This window comes from Lithobates pipiens, unplaced genomic scaffold (assembly GCF_037356315.1).
Source record: "Lithobates pipiens isolate NorthernLeopardFrog02 unplaced genomic scaffold, aLitPip1_a1.2 Scaffold_23, whole genome shotgun sequence".
In the NCBI taxonomy this organism is placed as follows: domain Eukaryota; kingdom Metazoa; phylum Chordata; class Amphibia; order Anura; family Ranidae; genus Lithobates; species Lithobates pipiens.
In genome coordinates this window covers 268,286,845-268,309,596 of record NW_027507785.1, presented here as the reverse complement: position 1 = coordinate 268,309,596, position 22,752 = coordinate 268,286,845, and the positions used below count along the sequence as shown (strand labels likewise).

The 22,752-nt window shown below is 44.6% G+C and overlaps 1 protein-coding gene across 2 annotated transcripts in view; it reads right to left on the bottom strand.

Moving 5' to 3' along the window:
* The window catches only part of SEC16B (SEC16 homolog B, endoplasmic reticulum export factor), a 392,979-nt gene that overhangs the window by 311,480 nt on the left and 58,747 nt on the right, over window positions 1-22,752 (bottom strand). For both annotated transcript variants that reach the window (XM_077453184.1, XM_077453185.1), the window contains 2 exons: window positions 16,276-16,351; window positions 893-1,025 (listed from right to left, as the gene is read on the bottom strand). In XM_077453184.1, coding sequence (XP_077309310.1) covers window positions 893-1,025; window positions 16,276-16,351 — 209 coding nt within the window. The remainder of the gene's footprint in view (window positions 1-892; window positions 1,026-16,275; window positions 16,352-22,752) is intronic.

Genomic DNA, 22,752 nt, shown 5'->3' with positions numbered 1-22,752 from the left:
AAATGAATGGGGTGGGCAACTACATGGCAAATGAGGTTTAATGTGGAAAAATTTAAAATAATGCATTTGGGTGGCAAAAATATGAATGCAATCTATACACTGGGGGGAGAACCTCTGGGGGAATCACGTTGGAGAAGGCTCTCCTAAGGTGGACACCCGTGCGGGCGCACTCCTGTGTCCTGCTTCTGTGTACATTCACACACAATGCAGGACTTTGCTCCACCCCCAGCGCCCGCATCATTGGATTTGATTGAAAGCAGCGGGAGCCAATGGCTGCACTGCTATCAATCTATCCAATCAAGAGCCAAGACAACGGGCAGAGAGGAAGAGCGTGTCTCCACCGAGGGAACAAACAGGCACAGGTGAGTAAAATGGGAGGGCTAGGGGGCCAGTCAGTGTCAGAAGTTTTTTCACCTTAATGCATAGGATGCATTAAGGTGAAACAACAAAAGGTTTTACAACCCCTTTAACTAAATTGATACCTCTCCAGCATTCAGAAGCTGAAATACCAATTTTTTAGAGGATTGATTCTAAACTTTAGTCAATTTAATTCATGACAGTTTTCTTTGTACTCTTTGGGCTATTTTATTACTTTAGATTGTAAGCTCCATGACCAGGGCCCCCTATTCCTTCTGTATTAAACTGTATTATAATTGTACTGTCCTCACTCTACTTTGTAAAGTGCTGCTTAAACTTTTGCCGCTATATAAATCCTGTATAATAATAATAATAATACTGTCATTTCTTATTTCACTTTTATAAGAATAGTAAGGATCTATAAAAGGAAGACATATATGATTATTTTTCAGTTCTGTTATTTGGCTATTCTGTGCTGTGGTCCAGATTCTACAGTTTCTTGACTACTATCCTAATAGAAAAAACGCTCACTTACCATCCTGTAATGGATTCCAGTAGTCAATCACATCTGCTGGATCATGCATGTACTGACTCAACTCATAACTACTAGATGACATACCAGAATCACGATACTGAGATAGCAGGCTGGGTTCATTTGAGCTGAGAGACTGCAGGCACAGAGAAATAAAGGTAAACATTACATATATATGTTTTATATATATTATATATACTATTTATATATATATTATATATATATATATATATATATATATATATATATAATATAGCAGGCTCTAAACAATGTTACTTTCATCTCCCTATGTTCTACCCTATATAAGCCAAGGAGTCGATACCTTTTACTGCTGAGGGCTACTCTAACAAGCTTGCAACAGCTGTATACAAAGTTAACTGGCTTTATATAGTGTATTTTATTATCCAGTTTCTACTGTAGATAAAAATGATGTCAGCGCACAGATGGCCAATGAAATATAACAGAATGATCTTCATGTTGTTGCCCAGTATTCTTAAATTGACAATAAACCCCATGTTTTTTGGATATACAATGGACGTGAGGACAAATATATTCTAATTTACCTCGTAATTCAAATAGAAATTTGTGGCATATACAGTATATATATATATTTTTTGCTTGTAGACCATAGTTACCTCTCCTGAGTTACATCCTATGGCTAGATCACTGCTCTAACTTTGGATATTTTTCTTTTTCTTTATGCCAGTTAGTACAAATCTCATTACACTCTCGGCCTCTGCATGTATTAGAGGTGCAGCTCTAATGCACAAACAAAAAATTGTGTCATTTGAACATTACCCTCTCCTGCAGCCATTGCATTTAATAGTTGGTAAGATCCTTCTGGCCCCTCAACATAATAACATTGGCCATAATATATATACACTGTATCTCACAAAAGTGAGTACACCCCTCGCATTTTTTGCAAATATTTTATTACATCTTTTCATGGGAAGTAGTGAGTGTACCGCTTGTATAACAGTGTAAATTTGCTGTCCCCTCAAAATAACTCAACATACAGCAATTAATGTCTAAACTGCTGGCTACAAAATTGAGTACACCCCTAAGTGAAAATGTCCAAATTGGGCACAATTAGCCATTTTCCCTACCGGAGTCATGTGACTTTTTTAGTGTTACCAGGTCTCAGGTGTGAATGGGGAGCAGGTGTGTTAAATTTGGTGTTATCGCTCTCACTCTCTCATACAGGTCACTGGAAGTTCAACATGGCACCTCATGGGAAAAAACTCTCTGAGGATCTGAAAAAAAAAAAAGAATTTCTATAAAGATGGCCTAGGCCAGTGATGGCGAACCTTGGCACCCCAGATGTTTTGGAACTACATTTCCCATGGCGCTCATGCACTCTGCGGTGTAGGTGAGCATCATGGGAAATGTAGTTCCAAAACATCTGGAGTGCCAAGGTTCACCATCACTGGCCTAGGCTATAAGAAGATTGCCAAGACCCTGAAACTGAGCTGCAGCACTGTGGCCAAGACCATACAGCGGTTTAACAGGACAGGTTCCCCTCAGAACAGGCCTCGTCATGGTAGAATAAAGAAGTTGGGTGCACGTGCTCAGCATCATATCCAGAGATTGTCTTTGGGAAATAGACGTATGAGTGCTGCCAGCATTGCTGCAGAGTTTGAAGGGGTGGGTGGTCAGCCTGTCAGTGCTCAGACCATATGCCGCACACTGCATCAAACTGGTTTGCATGGCTGTCTTCCCAGAAGGAATCCTCTTCTAAAGATAATGCAAAAGAAAGCCTGCAAACAGTTTTCTGAGGACAAGCATACTAAGGACATGGATTACTGGAACCATGTCCTGTGGTCTGATGAGACCAAGATAAACTTATTTGCTTCAGATGGTGTCAAGCATGTGTGGCGGCAACCAGGTGAGTAGTACAAAGACAAGTATGTCTTGCCTACAGTCAAGCATGGTGGTGGGAGTGTCATAGTCTGGGGCTTCATGGGTGCTGCTAGCACTGGGGAGCTACAGTTTATTGAGGGAACCATGAATGCCAACATGTACTGTGACATAATGAAGCAGAGCATGATCCCCTCCCTTCAGAGACTGGGCCGCAGGGAAGTATTCCAACATGATAACGACCCCAAACACACCTTCAAAACAACCACTGCCTTGCTAGAGAAGCTGAGGGGAAAGGTGATGGATTGGACAAGCATGTCTCCAGACCTAAACCCTATTGAGCATCTGTGGGGCATCCTCAAATGGAAGGTGGAGGAGTGCAAGGTCTCTAACATCCACCATCTCCGTGATGTCATTGGAGGAGTGGAAGAGGACTCCAGAGGGCAACCTGTGAAGCTCTGGTGAACTCCATGTCCAAGAGTGTTAAGGCAGTGCTGGAAAATAATGGTGGCCACACAAAATATTGACACTGTGGGCCCAATTTAGACATTGTCACCTAGGGGTGTATTCACTTTTGTTGCCAGTGGTTTAGACATTAATGGGGACAGCAAATTTACACTGTTATACAAGCTGAGGGGTGTACTTGCTTTTTTGAGATCAGTATATATATATATATATATATATATATATATATATATATATATATATATATATATATATATACAGATACACACACACACACACACACACAAACATACATACACTGTATATATACAGTGGGTAAAATAAGTATTAAACATGTCACCATTTTTCTAGGTAAATATATTTCTAAAGGTGCTATTGACATGAAATTTTCATCACATGTTGGTAACAACCCATGCAATCCATGCATACAAAGAAAGCAAAAAATATAAGTTCGGAAATTAAGTTATGTGTAATAAAATGAAATTACACAGGAAAAAAGTATGGAACACGCTAACTGAAATTCATTTATTACTTCGTACAAAATCCTTTGTTGGTAATGACAGCTTCAAGGCACCTCCTGTATGGAGAAACTAGTCGCATGCATTGCTCAGGTGTGATTTTGGCACATTCTTCACATCTTGAAGGTTCTGTGGGACTCTTCTACAAACTCTGATCTTTAGTTCTTTCCATAGATGTTCTATTGGAATCAAGGCAGGTAATTGGATGGGCCATTCTAGCAGCTTTATTTTCTTTCTTTGAAACCAACTGAGAGTTTCCTTGGCTGTGTGTTTGGGATCATTGTCTTGCTGAGATGTCCACCCTCCTTTCATCTTCATCATTCTGGTAGATGGCAGCAGATTTTTATCAAGAATGTCTTGGTACATTTTTCCATTCATCCTTCCTTCAATAATATGAAATTTGCCAGTACTGTATGCTAAAAAACAGCACCACCCCATGTTCCCACCTCCAAACGTCATTGTTGGTATGGTGTTTTAGGGTGATGTGCAGTGCCATTTGACCTCCAAACATGGTGTGTATTATGCAGGGCCAGCCCAAGACATTGTGCTGCCTGGGCCCAAGGATGAATGTTGCCCCCGTAATATTGAAGCCTATTGAGATTTTCATACATTAGAGGATTCCACCATTATTGTTAAGTTATTGATCAGTAAGTTAGCGCTGCACTTTTTTTTGTGGTTTGGGAACACATAACAGTGCTTAGCAGTATGCCTTTTACTGACACTTTTATTTTACCTCCAGTAGTTTATTGTAAATAGTGTGGTGATTACCTATTATACTAAAGATTGGCATGTGGAATTAATAAACATCAACAGATTTCAGTTGTGCCCCACCAGGCCGGCCCCTATAGACAATGTGCCTGGCTGCTGAGTTCATCACCCGACCCCTGCACTCAGAGTACTGATTGGCACTACTTGGCAGCACTGACAGGCAGCAATGATTGGCACTGATAGGTGGCACTGATTTGCACTATTTGAAAGCAGTGATTGGCACAGATAGGCAGAAATGATCTGCCCTGATTGGCACTGATTGGTGGCACTGATTGGAAGCACTAATGGCACTGATAGGCTGCACTGATTGGCACTAATAGACAGCACTGATCGGCACTGATAGGCAGCACTGAAAGGTGGCACTCATGGGCATGGATTGACAGCACTGATAGGCACTGATAGGTGGCACTGGTAGTGATTGGCAGGACTGATTGGCATTGCTAGGTGGCATGGGTTGGCACTGATATTAGGCAGCACTGACAGGTGGCACTGATTGGAAACACTGATTAACACTGATTGGCACTGACAGACGGCACTGATTAGAAACATTGGCACTGACAGGTGGCACTAATTGGCACTGACAGAGGAGAGAGATTTTCACACTGAGCCTAAACTGTGTGTGACACTAGTGTGTAACTAGTGAAACTGTGTGTGACACTGTCATAATGTAACTTCATGCAGAGGGAGATCAGCTGTCAAAATTCTGCGGTAATGTTGGGGGGTGGACAGGACCCGGGGTGGGCAGGAACCAGCAGCGATCACACACAACCAATGATTGGGCTGCTTAAGAAAGGGGGTAGGGCACATACACGTAGTGGCCCACCCAGATCCCATCCCATTGGCTGAGTGTTTGATGCTGCTGGGTCCCCCCCATCCCCGACATCAACGCTCAATTTTGACAGCTGGTCTCTCTCTGCATTCAGTTACATTACATGACAGTGTCACACACTGAGCAGATCTTACAAGCAGAGCGATCTGCTCTGTGTGAAACTGTCCCACAGGCAGCAGGGGCTGAACACTCATTGGATGCTGCCTTTCACAGCAGTAACACTGGGTTCCATGGTAGGGCCAGCCCTGGTATTATGGCATCCAAAGATTTAAATTTTGATCTCATCTGACCAGACGATATTCTCCCAGTATTTCACCGGCTTGTCTAAATGTTGTGCAGCAAACTTTAAATAGGCTTCAACATGCTTTTTCTTCTGCAATGGAGTCTTGCGTGGTGAGCGTGCTATCACTGTTTTCTAGCTGGTCAAAAAACGGTTTTGAAATAAAAGCGACAATTTTTGGTTGCTATGGACTTTCTCAAGTTTCCAGGCAGAACGTTAGTATATATAATGTAAAACTGCAGGTAGGACACTGGACAAAGCATTAGGGACAAAAGGGAGGTGAAATGATTTGATACAGTAATGTAATCTTATGTACACACAATCGGAATTTTGGCCAGCAAAAGACCATCCGTGTGTATGCTCCATCGGGAATTTAGCTGGCCAAATTCCCACCAGCAACAATGTGATTGCATGTTCTCAATTTTCCCGATGAAAAAACCGAATCGTGTGTATGCAATTCTGGCGCGCAAAAACTCACGCATGTTCAGATTCAACTACAAGATGGAAGCTATTGGCTACTAGTTATTGATCTTCCTTTTTCTTGTCCAGTCGTACGTGTTGGCGGTCGGAATTTTGTGTGACCGTGTGTAGGCAAGACAGTTTGTGCGGAATTCTGTTGGAATTCCACTGGAAAAACCATCAGAGCTTTTTCCGACGAGAATTCCGATCGTGTGTACACAGAATTACAGGTTATAGTGTATTGTGAGTTCGCTGTATTTTTCACTTTTTTAAATTTTACTCCGGGCTCTGCCCCTGTGCGCCGTGACGCTCTCAGGGAATGGAGCCCGGCACAGTGATGAATCGAGCGGAGGATATAGCCCATGGATACAGCGGGGAGACATCGCAGGATCCTGGGGACAAGGTAAGTAACAAGGTAAGCAATGCAATCCCGAGTGTGGCTCGGGGTTACCGCTTTTGGTAATGAAAATTCCCCCTGAGCCACACTCAGGAATACCACCAGGGAGGTTACCTAGTGTCCCCACTGGAAGATTTCCCTTCTCTAGCTGTTCTGGTCACAACATCATTTGGGATTTTCCTTTTCTTTCACTGTTGGTGATAAGGGTAAACAGGATAAACTGAGAGAACGAATCTCTCTAACCGCAGAGACAGTAGTAAAAACCTTACAGGGGTTCCAAATCCTATTCTCTCTATACAAAAAAAAAGCTTTGTATTTATTTACTCTTTAACAAAGTCCTTTTTCAAATTTTTCTTTGATTTCAATAAATATTATTTATTATATATTTAATATTTTCCAAATAATATGAACTGTAAATATTCATATTCCTTAGAGTATCCAGATATGTGAGCAGACAGGTAAAGTTGATATTCAGTTTCTTAAGGAGAAATCAATATTAAAATAATATTAAAAAATGTTCTGAGCTGCAGGCAGATGTAAAGCAGGCATCTAAATATGTTATTCAGTTTGCTTTTGAAAAATCAATTATATATTATTTAAAAAAAACTATATATTCTGAGCTGCAGGCACATATGTTAAAGCAAGTACCTAAATGTACCTGCATGTTTAATCACAGATCTAAAACCAGGGGAAAATGAATATGCAAACAGGTGGTGCTGTGGTTGTTTTGACGCTGCCTCCTCCCATCTATGGAGTTTTGCAATTAGTTATTTGCATATTAGAGTTCCCTGGGTTTAGCGATCCTGGAGAGAGCCACCATGCATGTGATGTGCAGGAGTCTGTTTTTCCATATCTGCATTCAGCTTAGAGCACTTTAACATTACGTTTTTATTGATTTATCAACAAACTAAAATAACTTGTACAAAAGTCAACACAGGTTCACTTTAAATTCACTTAAAGCGGAGTTCCACCCAAAAATGGAACTTCCGCTTTAAGAGAGGTGACCCAGGTCCCACTTCCTCCCAGTGCACCGCGGCACCGGAAGGGAGATCACCTCTCCCCCCTCCCTCTCGGCAGTCTGGGACACGTTATAAGTCCCAGATGATTGACCGGACAGTCGCGGTGCATGGCGCGGCTTGTGCATGCGCATGCACAGTGGGTGCCCCGGCTGTGAAGCCACAGCTGGGCGCCCACAGTTACAATGCTGGTGCCACAGAGAGGAGGGGGAGACAAGTGGGGCTTCCCTTGCTGGAACCTGGGACAGGTAAGTGTCCGATTATTAAAAGTCAGCAGCTGCAGTATTTGTAGCTGCTGACTTTTGATTTTTTTTTTTCTAAGCAGAACTCCGATTTAAAAAGTATATCAATTTCCAAATAATAAATAAGGTGGTTCGGGAGGAAGGTGGAAAAATGGTTGTTTGCCCTAGGGCAGTGACAGCAAACCTTGGCACCTCAGATGTTTTGGAACTACATTTCCCATGATGCTTATGCACTGTTATTTTTTTTCATTCAGACAGTAGGCTGAAAAAAAAAAAAACTAACAGGTTTCTCCATCTACACAAACAAGATGAATGGAGGAATCCCCCACTGGGACATTGTATTCTGACAGCAGCACCTGTTAATGTCAGAATACACTGATCAGTGGTCACAGCTGACTGGCTGCAGCCGCTCATCCAGAAAAAGTTTCAGCATGTCCCTTGCACGGAAGTCAACTTCTTTTAAGCGGGAATGGCCACCCACTGATCGAAATTTGTCTGGTCCCTGCTGAACCAGGTGAATTTCGATCAGTGTATGGCCAGCTTAAAGCAGAGTTCCAGCCAAAAGTGGAACTTCCACTTTAAACACCCCTCGCCCCCCTTACCTGCCACGTTTGGCATGTATTTTTTTTGGGGGGGGGGGGGGGGGGAGCGGGTACCTAGATTTGACAGGTACCCAGCTCCTACTTTCGCTCCCGCCACCTAGGCAACTCCTTCTCTCCCCCTCCCTCCCTGAAATCTTCTGGGACACATCACAGATCCCAGAAGATTGTCTGGCCGCAAGCTTTCACAGCTGGGTGTTCACACTTGCAATGCAGGTGCCGCGGAGAGGGAGAGGAGCGCGGGGTCGGGGGGCTGCATCGCTGGACCGTGAGGCAGATGAGTGTCTGTTTATTAACAGTCAGCAGTTACACTTTTTGTAGCTACTGATTTATAATGAACTTAAAAATTACTGGAACTCCGCTTTAAGTTTAATGAGGACAACCTGATATCATGAAAGTTTAAAGATGATTGTTATCTTGACATAAACTGCCATTTAAAATGTTACTTCCAATGTTACTGGACTATTTAAAAGCACATCTATTTTAGGATTTTTATCCAGGCTGAAAGCATTAAAGCATTTGTTAACCCAAAAAACTAAAATAAAGATCATGTTCCCTTAAAGCATGTTATACAGCATGGTGCTTGTGCTGTGTCATTTGGACCCTTGTATCACCTGAAACACCTGGCTGATCCTGCCGGCTATACACTTCCCCTTGCAAACAGACCACGATAATCAAGGCTGCTGAGCCCTGACATCATGGTCTGTTTGCATTATTCAGTCAGCCACACCCTGCTCCTCCTGTGTCCTTCTCTCCCCTCCTCTCTCTGTCTGTCTCTTCTGCTCGTACCAGTGCGTGCGTGCCCCCGCCCGCCCCCTGCTTCAGCTGTTCTAGGATAACCTCTACAATCGGAGTTTGTAAGTCCGAAGAGTTTTATCAAATATTTATAGGCATACAACTTCTGATAATAAAGAGACTTTGCAATATATATATATATATATATATATATATATATATATATATATATATATATATATATATATATATATATATATATATATATATACACACACACATATATATACACACACACACTCACTGGACATTTTATTAGGTACACCTTGCTAGTATAGGTGTTGGACCCCCTTTTCTTCATGGCATAGATTCAACAAGGTGTTGGAAACGTTCCACAGATTTTGGTCCATATTGACATGATAGCATCACGAAGTTGCTGCAGATTTGTCAGCTGGCCAATCCTTGATGCAAATCTCCCAGTCCACCACCTCCCAAAGGTACTTTATTGGATTGAGAACAGGTGACTGTGGAGGCCATTGGAGTACAATGAACTCATTGTCATGTTCAAGAAACCAGTGGTGAGAGGATTTGAGCTTTGTAACTTGGTGCATTATTCTTCTGGAAGTGGCCATCAGAAGATGGGTACATTGTAGTCATAAAGGGATGGACATGGTCAGCAACAATACTCAGGTGGGCTGTGTGGCAAGAAAAAAAAAAATCCACATCATTACACCACCACCACCACCACCACCAGCCTGAATCATTAATACAAGGCAGGACGGATCTATGCTTTCATGTTGTTTACACCTAATTCTGACCCTACCATCTGAATGTTACAGTCGAAATCGAGACTCATCAGGCCTGGCAACATTTTTCCAATCTTCTATTGTCCAATTTTGATGATCCGGTGCAAACTGTAGCCTCAGTTTCCTGTTTTTAGCTGACAGGAGTAGCATCCAGTGTGGTATTCTGCTGCTGTAGCCCATCTGCTTCAATGTTCGATGTGTTGTGCATTCAAAGATGATATTCTGCATACCTTGGTTGTGACTTTCTACCATCTCAAACTAGTTTGCCTATTCTCCTCTGACCTCTGACATCAACAAGGCATTTTCATCGACACAACTGCGGCTCACTGGATATTTTCTCTTTTTCAGACCATTCTCTGTAAACCCTACAGATGGTTGTGTGTGTAAATCCCAATAGATCAGCAGCTTTTGAAATACTCAGACCGGCCTGTCTGGTAACAACAATCATGCCACGTTCAAAGTCACTTAAATCCCATTTCCCCCCTATTCTGATGCTCGGTTTGAACTTCAGCAAGTTGTCTTCACCACATCTAGCTGCCTAAATGCACCGAGTTGCTGCCATGTGATTGGCCGATTAGCAATTTGTGTCACCAAGCAATTGAACAGGTGCACCTAATAAAGTGGCCGGTGAATGTATATATAGCAAGGCCCCGGAGGCCCAGAGGTCTAATGGTGACCTCAAGGGTTAGGGAGAGTGGACATCCTTCCTTGAGAGTAGTTTACCAGGCGTGGTGGATGTAATGCGAGAAAAAATGATGGGCGCCAGTCATTTTGAATGCAAACAAGAGATTTATTGTCTCTTAACAGAACTGTGGGAGAGAGGGTTAGGGCCAGGACACCCTTGAGTAGATACAATGATAATTGGAAATTGGAAATGTTAAGAAACACAAACAGCCACCACATCTAATGATTGGTAAGCTGCGATATAATACATTTTTGATTCTAGGTTTAATACCAGTTTAAATAATTTTGGCAGACACTTAGACTTCTATAGGTAGACAGCTATACAGTGGAAGGCCTCCAGCCGCATAACAGTTCTGTATAGGTAGGACCGATGTCTCCTATGGCAACTAATCTTGCAACAGTCACTAACGGCAGTTGTACATAACTCTTGGTAACATAGAACAGTCCTTTACTCATCTCACAATATCCACTGTAGATCTTCACTCACTGAGCTTCCAGTCTCTCACTAGACTTCCAGATCCCAGTCATCACTGGACCCCTGAGCTCATCCACAGCTATCCCCCTGTATACACCTCAAGCATCACCATCGCTATCCTGCTGGGTCCCTGGCTTGCCACTTGCTGTATGTGGGCAACAAACTGGAAATTGGGACAATATGTGGACAACAAACAGACAATTGAGATAAAAAATGGTCAATTCTGTCAATATGCACAACAACCCCCCCCCCCCCACCAGCAAAATCCCCCACCCATCAAACCCTCTATCAGCAACCTCTCCAACCTTCCTTTCCCCAGAAAACTCCACAGACACATTACAAACATACAGCAGTGAGGAAAGTTCTTCTAAGTTTCCCCTCAGCCAAGTTCTGTGACAGATCAAAGCCTAGGAGGAGCTTGGTCTTGAGTCTTAGAAGGCCACCATATGCAGCAATATACGTATGTTAGGAGGGTGTGTCCTAAAAAGCCCCGGTGTCTGTGCCCAGGGTGGACCACCATCCCCTTTTCCCAGGTATGCCATGCCTGTTGATCATGTCAGAAGTTCAAAGACCGGGACACATCCTTCCAGGATTACAAGCTCAGTTGACCCTCTGCCGTAGGGTATGCGGGTCCTACAGCTCTGGTAAGAGTATCCACCTTATATCTAAAAAGTCTTGCTGAGAGTGCGACAGACAAATAGATTGTTGCTGTTGGTGTCCAGGCTGCCCTTGCTGATATGGGAAGACTTATCTTGGAAGGAGATTTATGTCTAAATTGATGAACTGTATATACCGATGAACTGATAATAGCTTGTTTCCAGAGGATTTATGTTATGTGATCCCATTGCTGTTTTACCATTTAGGCATTGTTTCTGTCACATTGCATCAACCACTGCACTTTGTTCTTGATGCTGTTTACATTTTTCTCCTTTTTTCTTTTGACGAGTTGGGAGTTTGTTGTTTGTTACCTGATACGCAGGTTGTCTCTATCTACTAGGAAACCTTCTCTAATGTTTCCTAGTATTATCACTTTCATAGCGCTACATTGTTTGTTTCCACATGTACTTTAACTTTGTGTGTTTGAATGTTAGAAGCTGAGTTTGTTTAACCACTTGCCGCCCGCCCTATTACAAATTGACGGTGGCAAAGTGGTTTCATAATCCTGACCGGACGTCATATGACGTGATCAGGATTATGAGCCGCTGCGCGCCCCCGGGGGCGCGCATCGCGGCGATCGTTGTTGCGGGGTGTCAGTCTGACACCCGGCAACTACGATCTCGGTAAAGTGTCCAATCACGGCTGATCACAGTGTAAATGGGAAGAGCCGGTGATCGGCTTTTCCTCACTCGCGTCTGTCAGACGCGAGTAGAGGAGAGCCGATCGGCTGCTCCTCTGACAGGGGGGGTCTGTGCTGATCGATTATCAGCACAGCCCCCCCGAGGATGCCCACACTGGACCACCAGGGACGCCACCAGACCACCAGGGAAAAGGTAATCCTCCCTAGACCACCAGGGATGCCAGTCAGCACAATGGATGCCAATCAGTGCCCATAATGGATGCCAATCAGTGCCCACAATGGGCATCACTGATTGGCATGCATTATTGTTTGGCACTGATTGGCATCCATTAGTACAGTATAACACCAATGCACCTATGAGTGCCCATCGGTGCCGCCTATGAGTGCCCACCTGTGCTGCCTATCAGTGCCCACCTGTGCTGCCTATCAATGCCCACCTGTGCCGCCTATCAGTGCCCACCCATGCCCATCTGTGCCGCCAATCCATGCCCATCTGTGCCGCCTATCCATGCCCATCTCTGCCGCCCATCCATGCCCATCCGTGCCAGCTATCAGTGCCAATTTGTGCCACCTATCAGTGTCCATCCGTGTCGCCCATCCGTGTCGCCCATCTGTGTCGCCTATCAGTGCCGCCTATCAGTGCCGCTTATCAGTGTCCATCAATGCCACCTCATCAGTGCCACTTCATTGGTGCCCATCAGTGCCGCCTTATCAGTGCCCATCAGTGTAGCCCCATCAGTGAAGGAGAAAACGTACTTATTTAGAAAGTTTTGAAACTGAAACAAAAAAAATATATATTTTTTTTTCAAAATTTTTGGTATTTTTTTATTTGTAGCGCAAAAAATAAAAACCCTAGAGATGATCAAATACCACCAAAAGAAAGCTCTATTTGTGGGAAAAAAAATGATAAAAATTTCATTTGGGTACAGTGTAGCATGACCACGCAATTGTCAAAGTGCGACAGCGCTGAAAGCTCAAAATTGGTCTGGGCAGGAAGGTGTTTAAGTGCCCGGTATTGAAGTGGTTAAGTAAGCGCAGTGTTTCACTTTCCTTTTATAGAAGTTCAAATCTGCCCTGTGTAATTGCCCCTACTGCTGCCTCTCTGAGCGGAGAGAGAGGAGAGAGCCACTCCAAACGGGCACAGCTACTAGATGAAGAGAGGAGTCCACCCATAAGTATAAGGCCGCGTACACACGGGCGGACTGTTCGCCCAACCTTGTCCGCTGAACAGTGTTTGGGCGGACAGTCCGCCCGTGTGTGGGCTTTCAGCGGACAGTTTCAGCGGACAGTTGGACGGACAAAGTCTTTCGGAAATTCCGAAAAACTGTCCGCTGAAACTGTGTTTGAGCGAACAGTCCGCCCGTGTGTAGGCTACTTTCGAAATGAGCAAACTGTTCCCGCTCGGAAAGTCCGCCCATTTCGAGCGCGTGTACAGGTAGGCGGGGCCCGCGAAGGAGACGTTGCGGGCTCCGCCGCCTGGAATGGACTTAAAGGGGAACCCAACGCCGAAAAAAATCGGCGTGGGGGTTCCCCCAAAGTCCACACCAGACCCTTGTCCGAGCACGCTACCCGGCCGGCCAGGAAAGGAGGGGCGAGCTAGCGCCCCCCCTCCTGAGCCGTACCAGGCCGCGTGCCCTCAACATGGGGGGTGCCTTGGGGAAGGGGGGGCCGCGCGGCCCCCCCACCCCAAAGCACCTTGTCCCCATGTTGATGAGGACAAGGGCCTCTTCCCGACAACCCTGGCCGTTGGTTGTCGGGGTCTGCGGGCGGGGGGCTTATCGGAATCCGGGAGCCCCCTTTAAGAAGGGGGCCCCCGGATACCGGCCCCCCACCCTATGTGAATGAGTATGGGGTACAATGTACCCCTACCCATTCACCTGTGAAATAAAGTACAAAAAAAACACAACACAGGGAAAAAATATTTTATTGCACAGCTCCGGGGGTCTTCCGTCTTCGGGGGTCTTCTCGCCGGACTCCTCCGCTATCTGTGTGTAGCTCTTTTGCTAGCGGAGGAGTCCGGCTTTCTTCCTCCCCGCCGCCGGCCTCTTCTCCCGACTTCGGGGGTCTTGTCCCCCTCTTCGGTTCTTCTGCCGGGCCACCGCGCCTTCTTGTAGCTCTTTTACAGGCGGTGGCCCGGTCTTCTGTCGCCGCTGTCGTCGCCGCCGCCGCCGCCGCCTTCCGTTCTTGTTCTTCTTCTTCTTCTTGTTCTTCTTCTTCTTCTTCTTCTCCTGGAGATGTTGACTCGACGAGCTCTCCGGCCGGAATGCCAGAGCCGCGCTGTGCGGTCACTTATATAGTGTCAATGGGGCGGTGTCACATGGTATATGTCACATGGGTTGGTCACATGGGTTGATGTCACATGGGGACTATGACATCGTAAGGGGGCGGGGTCACCATGTGACCAACCCATGTGACATATACCATGTGACACCGCCCCATTGTCACTATATAAGTGGCAGCGGAGCGTGTCCCTGGCATTCCGGCCGGAGAGCTCGTCGAGTCAACATCTCCAGGAGAAGAAGAAGAAGAAGAAGAACAAGAACGGAAGGCGGCGGCGGCGGCGGCGACGACGACAGCGGCGACAGAAGACCTGTAAAAGAGCTACAAGAAGGCGCGGTGGCCCGGCAGAAGAACCGAAGGCGGCGACAGAAGAACGGAAGGCAGCGGCGACAGAAGACCGGGCCACCGCCTGCAAAAGAGCTACAAGAAGGCGCGGTGGCCCGGCAGAAGAACCGAAGAGGGGGACAAGACCCCCGAAGTCGGGAGAAGAGGCCGGCGGCGGGGAGGAAGAAAGCCGGACTCCTCCGCTAGCAAAAGAGCTACACACAGATAGCGGAGGAGTCCGGCGAGAAGACCCCCGAAGACGGAAGACCCCCGGAGCTGTGCAATAAAATATTTTTTCCCTGTGTTGTGTTTTTTTTGTACTTTATTTCACAGGTGAATGGGTAGGGGTACATTGTACCCCATACTCATTCACATAGGGTGGGGGGCCGGTATCCGGGGGCCCCCTTCTTAAAGGGGGCTCCCGGATTCCGATAAGCCCCCCGCCCGCAGACCCCGACAACCAACGGCCAGGGTTGTCGGGAAGAGGCCCTTGTCCTCATCAACATGGGGACAAGGTGCTTTGGGGTGGGGGGGGCCGCGCGGCCCCCCCCTTCCCCAAGGCACCCCCCTTGTTGAGGGCACTCGGCCTGGTACGGCTCAGGAGGGGGGGCGCGCTCGCTCGCCCCCCTTTCCTGGCCGGCCGGGTAGCGTGCTCGGACAAGGGTCTGGTGTGGACTTTGGGGGAACCCCCGCGCCGATTTTTTTCGGCATTGGGGTTCCCCTTTAAGCCCATTCCAGGCGGCGGAGCCCGCGACGTCTCCTTCGCGGGCCCCGCCTACCTGTACACGCGCTTGAAATGGGCGGATTTGCCTCCTCCTTACGTGGGCGAGTCCGTTCATTTCAAAAGTTGAGCGAACTGTTTGGCAAACAGTTCGCTGAAACAGTCCGCTCGTGTGTGGGCAAGTCCGCTCATGCAAATTTTGAGCGGACTGTTTGCCGAAACTGTTTGACGAACAAGGTTGGGCAAACAGTCCGCGCGTGTGTACGCGGCCTAAGAGGGGAGAGGGGGCAATACAAACACTGGGACATTTTTTAATAAATGCAGAGAATGCATTAAGTTCAGGTTAAAGTTGGTGGGGAGAGGAAAACCATGCAAAGTACACTTAACAGATAAAAAATTACATGAATGTACTGAAAGCTGTAGATACAACAATTTTATGCAAAGGTTCCCTGAAACCTGAAAGTTATTTCATGGGTTCCAACAATTTAAAAAGAGTGAGAAAGGCAGGTCTACATGTACCAAGCCTAGAAAAATGAAAATAATGACATAATGAATAGACCTGAACACACAGGCATGATTTCTATGTGGTATGTGTAGCAATTATATTTTGACATGTGTATCAGGAAGATCTTACCTCTATTTTTTCTGTTGCAGAGCTGCAGCGTGTATGGCTGGACTGCCAAGCATTGCTGTTGTCAAATCTCTGAATCCTACAATTAAAAAACAATATGTTATCTAACTTAGAAAGACATACAGACTACATGATGGCATGCAGTGCTATGGTCCTTCATTCATAAAGAAGGATACATCTAGAAATAATTTGTACGATATCCCTTTGATTGCATGAGCATGCTCCAATTTCTTCCCATAAACAAGGGGCATGATATATTTAAAGATTCTTTAAAACTGATGCAACACCTAAGAATGTCTAATTTTCATGGCACCCATCCTCTGACATCTGCATTCCCACTAGCCAGGTTCTGTTGCTTGCCCTCATCTTAAGAACACCCCCAAAAAATTAGCCACCAAAAAGTGTAATTAGGCTCTAAGCTTAAGTATCCCTTAAGCTGGCTATACATGGGCCCAATTTGTAATGAAAATTCTTGAGAAAATTCTAAGAAAGTTTGTTGTTCTAATCATTAGTGGGCCAAATCAACTTTATTTTCGACCATAGTGAGGGGAAAATTTGAAGGTGCAGGATAGAAAATGTTTCTAGAATGAACATATTTCTACCAGTATATGTGGTTTTCATTTGGCAGTCCATTAATTTCAAAATCAAGTGTTAAAGCAGTAGTAAACGGCACCTTTTGTTTTTTAAAACCCCGCAAGACAATGCCATAATGTGCTTGTATGAATCGCATACGAGCACAATATGAAATACTTAGAGTACCTTAGAAAGAAGCCCTCCAGCGTTGAGCTGTCACTGCTGACAGGGCTTCCATCTTCACCCGGTTTTCTTTGCGTGTTTATATAGGTAAGCTTTATTATAGGCTTACCTGTAGGCAGTGGTGTATTTAGGTTTTGTGCTGCCCTAGGCCTGACTAAACTTGTGCCCACCTAATTTAAATATGAGCCACCCCTTCCTTTCAAGGTCACACCCCTTCCTGTTTAAGACCCATCCTGACATTTTCCAGTGGGTACACTAGTTTGGAGGGCCTTGGGGGAAGATGGGGGGGAGGCAATGGATTCCCTTAATTTGCAGAGATTTCTTCTCACTATGGCTATGGGGCGGGAAATGAAGGTAAATCTCCGCAATGGGAAAAGGATGGCAAAAAATAAACCGACAGGGGCTATAACCCCCTATACTCTATCCAAAATGGAAAAGAAAAAGTGTTGCATACAGTTCTAATAAGCACAAAATTTCTGCCAAATTTATGGAGAGTACTAAGGCCGCGTACACACGGGCGGACTGTCTGGCCAACTAAGTCCGTCAGACAATCCGACAGACAGTCCGTCCTACTTTTGAATGAACGGACTTGACCACACACGATGAACAGACAGTCCGCTGAAAGCTTGCGCGATGACGTGTACAGCACGTACGACGGGACTAGAAATACGACGTCCAATACACTGCAATGCAACCTTCGGCCGTGTAAATCCTTTCTGAGCATGCGCCATACTTAGTCCGTCCAACTTGCCTACTCACGAGCGGACTGTCCGCTGAAACCAAAGTTGGACGGACAATATTACGGAAATTCCGAAAGACTTAATCCGCCAGACTGTCCGCTGAAAAAGTCCGCTGAAGCCCACACACGAGCGGATTGTCCGCTGAAACACGTTTCAGCAGGCCAAGTCCGTCAGACAGTCCGCCCGTGTGTACGCGGCCTAAGAGGATATAACCCTGCTAGTGGTGCAGCAGAAAACATATAGCACAGTGATGAAGGTATGTGGTCTAGGCACTTAGCAAAGGAAGGATTGGGGGCAGGAACAAATACATCCATCTGTTTATTTTTCTCATCAGCAATCAACAGAAATAAAATTAAGATTCCTTAATATGTACAACTGACACAAGCAAAGGATTGCAGGAGAGCCCTACTACCTACCTACCAGATAAAGGTGACCCTGTCAGTGTCCCTTGTGTCTGCACCATCCCTAGATTAAAAGCCCTTTGGCAGCTAGGTAAGTGCCATGCAAGTTTCACCCAAATAGTGTAGCTTTACTTCTACCCTGGATACCCCATGATATATAATCTAGTCAGCTACTGTATAAACATTAACATCTACCTCCTATATAATTACCAGTAGCTGATATCTATGGTAAGTTATATAATATACATTGCAACTCCTCTCCCAAAGGCAATAAATAAGAAGAAGAGTATCTAATATTTTACTGCCATATGCATCAGTGCAAGCTTGAAACCCCTTCAGGGGTTTCTAGTATATACAGTATATATATATTACATTGTGATCACCCAAAGGTTTGAAGGAAAGTCTTGCTACCTACCTCCTAAGTGTAGTGGACCATCTCAGTCTCCCTTGAATCTGAACCATCCCTACTACCCAGATTAGAAGTCCAGTTGCAGCTAGGTAGTTGTTCTGAAATTTCCACTCAACTGGTGTTTTCCTTTCAGCCTGGGTACTTACAGCCCGCCTGGCTTCCTTCATGTGTCTCCACTGCACCTCTCCTGATATGGGGTCTCCTCACACAGTGGAGAGCTCCTCCCCTTCACTCCACTGGCCCGGACATGTCAGGTGACTTTCTCCTCCAGACAGTTTCAGCCTACCAACATGGCATCTGTCTCTCTGTAGCTGAGAACCCCCCAGAACGCCAGCTACCTGCATAACGACATCTGGGCGGTCACTTTATAGGGGCGACAGACCAAGTCCGCCCCATAAGACTGGTGCTACACTAAAAGTGTAGTGCAAATCAGCAGGGACTCTTCTCTTGCCGCCTCCCTGCACAGTGCCGCCCTAGGTCTGAGCCTTGTTGGCCTAGGCCAAGATACAGCATTGCCTGTAGGTACAAGTACCAAAAAAAACTTTAAAACCATTTTAAAAACAAACAAAATGTTATGAATGAGAAACTAATGTTCTGAGAAGTTTTTTTAGGAATTATTGTTCAAAATTCTACCCATCTATGGCTAGCTTTACATTGAGCAAACTGTAGCCTTTATAGAAAACATGCTCTGCTTTCACAGCACAGAATCATGTGATAAGGGGTAGAAAGCCGCCCATAATTGATGAAAATCTTGTTGAATCTGCCTTTAGTGGATTGCATACAACTCTTTTTCTTGTTCACTGAATGTCATTTATCATTGCCTGATTGATTTTACTTGTTGTATTCCCCAGCAGATCCCAAGTATACAAGCATAAAAAACACTGACTCCCTACTGGCTTCAGTGTATGTCAATGGTTGGGCTCCAGCCATCATGTATTATAAGGAACTGTGTCATGGGAGTCCAGCTTTTACTTGTAGGGCTATGGGATCTTAGCAGCCTTTGATGTTACTACATGGAATAAAATGTGACATTTACATTTTTTCCAATACATGACTTTTAAAAGAAAAAAACTGATTTATTCTAAAATGGCACTGTCCCATCTGAACAGACAAGAAATCTGTTCCTAACTCAAGTGTGTTCAGTGCTAAATTCTAATCTAATCGTGTCACTGAAAACTAAGGAGCTTAATTCATATGGATTTCTACTCACTGAAATCAAACTGATAATTTGTTCTGTGATTTATATTAGTCAATTAGTGTCGGAAGTGCATTTCCTGAAGGTTTTAGTGACTGCAAGTAATGGAAAATCTGAGATTTTTTCATGGCAACATGAAGTTGTAAATATACAGTACTGAAAGTGAACTGCCACTTTTAATCAATCCTGAAACACTACCTTCTGATTTGTTTCAGAGTTCTTAAAGGCTACTCTTACCATAAATAGTGAATTATTTTATTCTCTGAATAAAAACACTTTCTATTTACATATGGTGGTGTCAGATGCTTTGTAAAATGAACTAAGCAGCATATCTGTATCAGAAGCATTCTACTCAAAACTCAGCTTGGATGGTCAAGGCAAAGCTAGTTGACCATCATTTTCTTCTAATTTGACTTTTTTTTCCACAAAAATGTTATTGATAGTAATTTTGGAGTATACATAGTGTGTACATAATAAATGAACGTAAAAGTACAAAGTTCATACCAACAGAACTTCAAAAAACTGGGATGTACCGACAGGTGGAGCATAGATAGCAATAGATAATTGTGATCTCGACCCTGTAGAGCATGGGTCTTCAAACTATGGCCCTCCAGTTGTTCAGGAACTACAATTCCCATCATGCCTAGTCATGTCTATGAATGTCAGAGTTTTACTATGCCTCATGGGATGTGTAGTTTCACAACAGCTGGAGGGCCGTAGTTTGAGGATCCCTGCTGTAGAGAGAGATCTGGGTTTTGTTGAGATGAGCAATGCAGGGAAGGAAGTTTTTCATATGGCAGCTGACGTTCAAAGAGACCACTAAGATCTCTGACAAGAGAATCTAGCTCTAAGCTTACCTCCTGGTCTGTGGGCCAGAGGGGTGAACTTAGGACAATTCTAACAAAGCCAGTTCCACATCTAAGCCTGTCAGGTCTGGGTGAATAGATATAGTTTGAGTAGTGTAGTTGGCATATGTGGGGTTGTCTGTTTGCATGTCAGATAAGAAATGGAAACCTCTTATGGATGGTGGGGACTGTTGTGTGATGAGGGTGATGGTGGGAGAAGGCAGTTTTTGGAGTGGCGCTGGGAATGTGGTCGGCAATCTCTGAGGGTCAGAAGGTGAGGAAGGGGAGTGGAAGACAGGAAAAAAAAAAAAACAACCATAGGTTGGGGGGCAGGGGGGATGAGAGGGAGGGGACTGGGTGGGGGTGAAAAGAGGAAGGGCCAGGAAGGGGGGCTGTTTCCCCCATTCTCCCTCATAATACTTGTGGGAGTAAATAGGCCCTCATTTGACTTGTAACCCTTCCTCTTGCTGTATGTCCAATACATTTCTAAATATTACACTCTTCAAAATCAGAAGCTTTGTCTGGGGACAGCATAGAGTGTAAAGAAGAACAGACGAGCCCTGGGAAGCATTTGACCAGGATGGATCTACTTATATTAAAGCAGACTATCAAAATGCAAAGTATGATTTTTAGTTAAACCAGTTGTATTCAACTTTCCTGTCATAGGGAACCTTACTTGTGGCCCCTGACATCACCGAAGGGTCATAAATACTCAGTGAACATACTAATACTGAAAGCTATCACAGACTGCAGACATGCAACAGAAGATGGCAAGAGACTATGGTCCTACTTAAAAAGATGATCAGAGTCTGCTGACATTCTGCAGGAGATGGCCAGAGACTTTGAGCATATTGGAATTGCTGGAGACTGAGGGTATGCTTATGGAGGCAGTCATAGACTAGAGACACTTTACATGAGACTGCTAGTGATTACTGCTTATACAACATCTTTATAATAATGTATTAGACCCATGCCCTCATGTAAATGCCCCACATGAAACAAAACAAAAAAAAACACTTTAAGAGAAAACCAAAAAATACCTACTTTATATCCCAGACAGACAGGGAAGGTTCAAAATAGTCAGGGCAAAAATTTGTTAAAAGGCAGGCAGAGTTCAGAGAATAGTTGATATCCGATCCAAGGTCATAAAGTGGGTAATCCAATCCAAGCAGTGCAAACGGGTAGCTTAATCAGGTAGTACACATGCTATTACAAGTGTGAGACTGCAGGTTTGGCTGTCTTAAATCGCAATTGGTTTCCACCCAGAGACTGGCCACATTAATCACCTTGCATCTGGACAGACAGACAACGGGAATGCTATAGCCAAAACCAGGATGCTGGAATGAAGAGCAGGAGCGCTAGACATTCCTGACAGGAATTTAAATCTCACATAAAAATGCTATAGAATTGTGAAGTATGTTCTTGTGAGATTTGGGATCCATAGCGTGCCCAGTATTATGGTGGAAGGCTCATGATGTCACATTTGCTTATGTGTGTGGGTATATATTTTTAAGTTCTCTCCAAAAGTGTTTGTTCCTTTTTTGTTTACATTTTTCACAGGGGAGGAATTTAACTACCTCATTTTGAAGCAAGGTCTCACTGTTCAAATATACTGGAACCCATCAACAGACATTGAGGTGTTCAGTGTGGAGACTTTTCTGTCTGTGTTGCTGCTGGAGATGTCCCCTCACTTCATGTCTGCTAAAACACTATAAGCAAGAGTGGAAGACAAAGAAAATCTCTCTAACAGAGTCCCTGAAAGCAGTAAAAGTCTGATGAGGTTGTAAACCTTCCCTACTTTATCCCAAATTATGAAACATGTTTTTGGCTTGACATACACTTTCAACCTGAACTCGAGGAATTAGGCAAAATGTACCTTTGCAGTGGGGCTATTTGAAATGCAAGGGCTAAATTTTTATTTAGTCTAGGGGTATATGAATACTTAGGTTATGTAAGGTACCTGTGATAGGTAGTGTGTGAAGTGGAGCTTGTGTGCTGAGGATTCAGGCGAAAACTTAGTCAGGCAGATCAGGACGGTAACAGATCAGGCAAAGCGGTACACGATCGAAATCCAGAGATTGGTCAGGCAGGCAAAGGTCATACATGAGCTGGCAGTGAAGTACAAAATCAGCAG